The sequence below is a fragment of the Trachymyrmex cornetzi genome, unplaced genomic scaffold, assembly GCF_001594075.2.
Source record: "Trachymyrmex cornetzi isolate Tcor2-1 unplaced genomic scaffold, Tcor1.1 scaffold4334, whole genome shotgun sequence".
Taxonomy (NCBI): Eukaryota; Metazoa; Arthropoda; class Insecta; order Hymenoptera; family Formicidae; genus Trachymyrmex; species Trachymyrmex cornetzi.
In genome coordinates, this window is record NW_017299107.1 from 482 (window position 1) to 1,554 (window position 1,073).

At 30.7% G+C, this 1,073-nt stretch overlaps 1 protein-coding gene across 1 annotated transcript in view; it reads left to right on the forward strand.

Annotated features, from left to right (window-relative positions):
• The window catches only part of LOC108764532 (uncharacterized), a gene marked incomplete at its 3' end in the record, with an annotated part of 1,383 nt that extends 316 nt beyond the window's left edge, over positions 1-1,067 (forward strand). Inside the window, exons 2-4 of the mRNA XM_018512817.1 lie at positions 67-228; positions 315-713; positions 756-1,067. Of these exons, the coding sequence (XP_018368319.1) occupies positions 67-228; positions 315-713; positions 756-1,067 (873 nt within the window). The remainder of the gene's footprint in view (positions 1-66; positions 229-314; positions 714-755) is intronic.
• Positions 1,068-1,073: the final 6 nt, after the last annotated feature.

Consider the following 1,073-nt stretch of genomic DNA (forward strand, 5'->3'; position numbering starts at 1 on the left):
CAAATACTGCTAATAATAATGATGCTCATATAGGAAAAATGATTATACTTCCATCGACGTTTATAGGATCACCGCGTAATATGTTGCAACATTATCAAGATGCGATGGCTATTGTTAGAAAATATGGAAAACCGGATCTTTTTATTACCATGACTTGTAATCCAAATTGGCGTGAAATTAGAGAAAATCTACTTCCAAATCCTGCAGATAGATCAGATATATGTGCTCGTGTATTTAATATAAAAAAAAATTATTTGATATTATTGTTAGACAAAAATTTTTTGGTGAAGTTCTTGCGTATGTTTATGTAATAGAATTTCAAAAACGTGGATTGCCACACATACATTTGTTGGTTACTTTGAAACAAAATTATAAGATATTGAATCCTGAAGCAGTTGATAAATTTATTTCAGCAGAAATTCCGAATCCTGATAAAAATGCAAATTTACACAATGTTGTAATGAAACATATGATTCATGGGCCATGTGGAGATTGGTGTTTGATAAATAATAAATGTTCGAAACATTTTCCAAAACAGTTTCAATCTGAAACGATCATGGATGAAGATGGTTATCCACAATATTGTCGACGAAATGATGAATTATTTTACGAAAGACCTGGACGATATATTGTTAATAATCGATATGTCGTTCCGTATAATCCAACGCTTTTACTTTTATTTAATAGTCATATTAATGTGGAAATAGTTTCGAGTATACGATCTGTAAAATATTTGTATAAATATATTTATAAAGGTCACGACGCTGCATCTGTAATTATTGGAGAAAATATAGATAAAACGATAATTCATGATGAAATTCGAGATTTTATCGAAGCTCGTTATGTGGGACCTGTGGAAGCATGTTGGCGTATTTTAAGAAAACCTTTACAAGAAAAGAGTCACGCTATTTTTCGTTTACCGGTACATTTGCCAAATGAACATAGTGTAATCATTGATGAAAATATAAATAATGATGCGATAAGATCGGCTGTAGAACGAATGACAATGCTGTTGGATTATTTTGAATTAAATACTCGAGATGACGAAGCGAAACAATATTTATATAGTGATA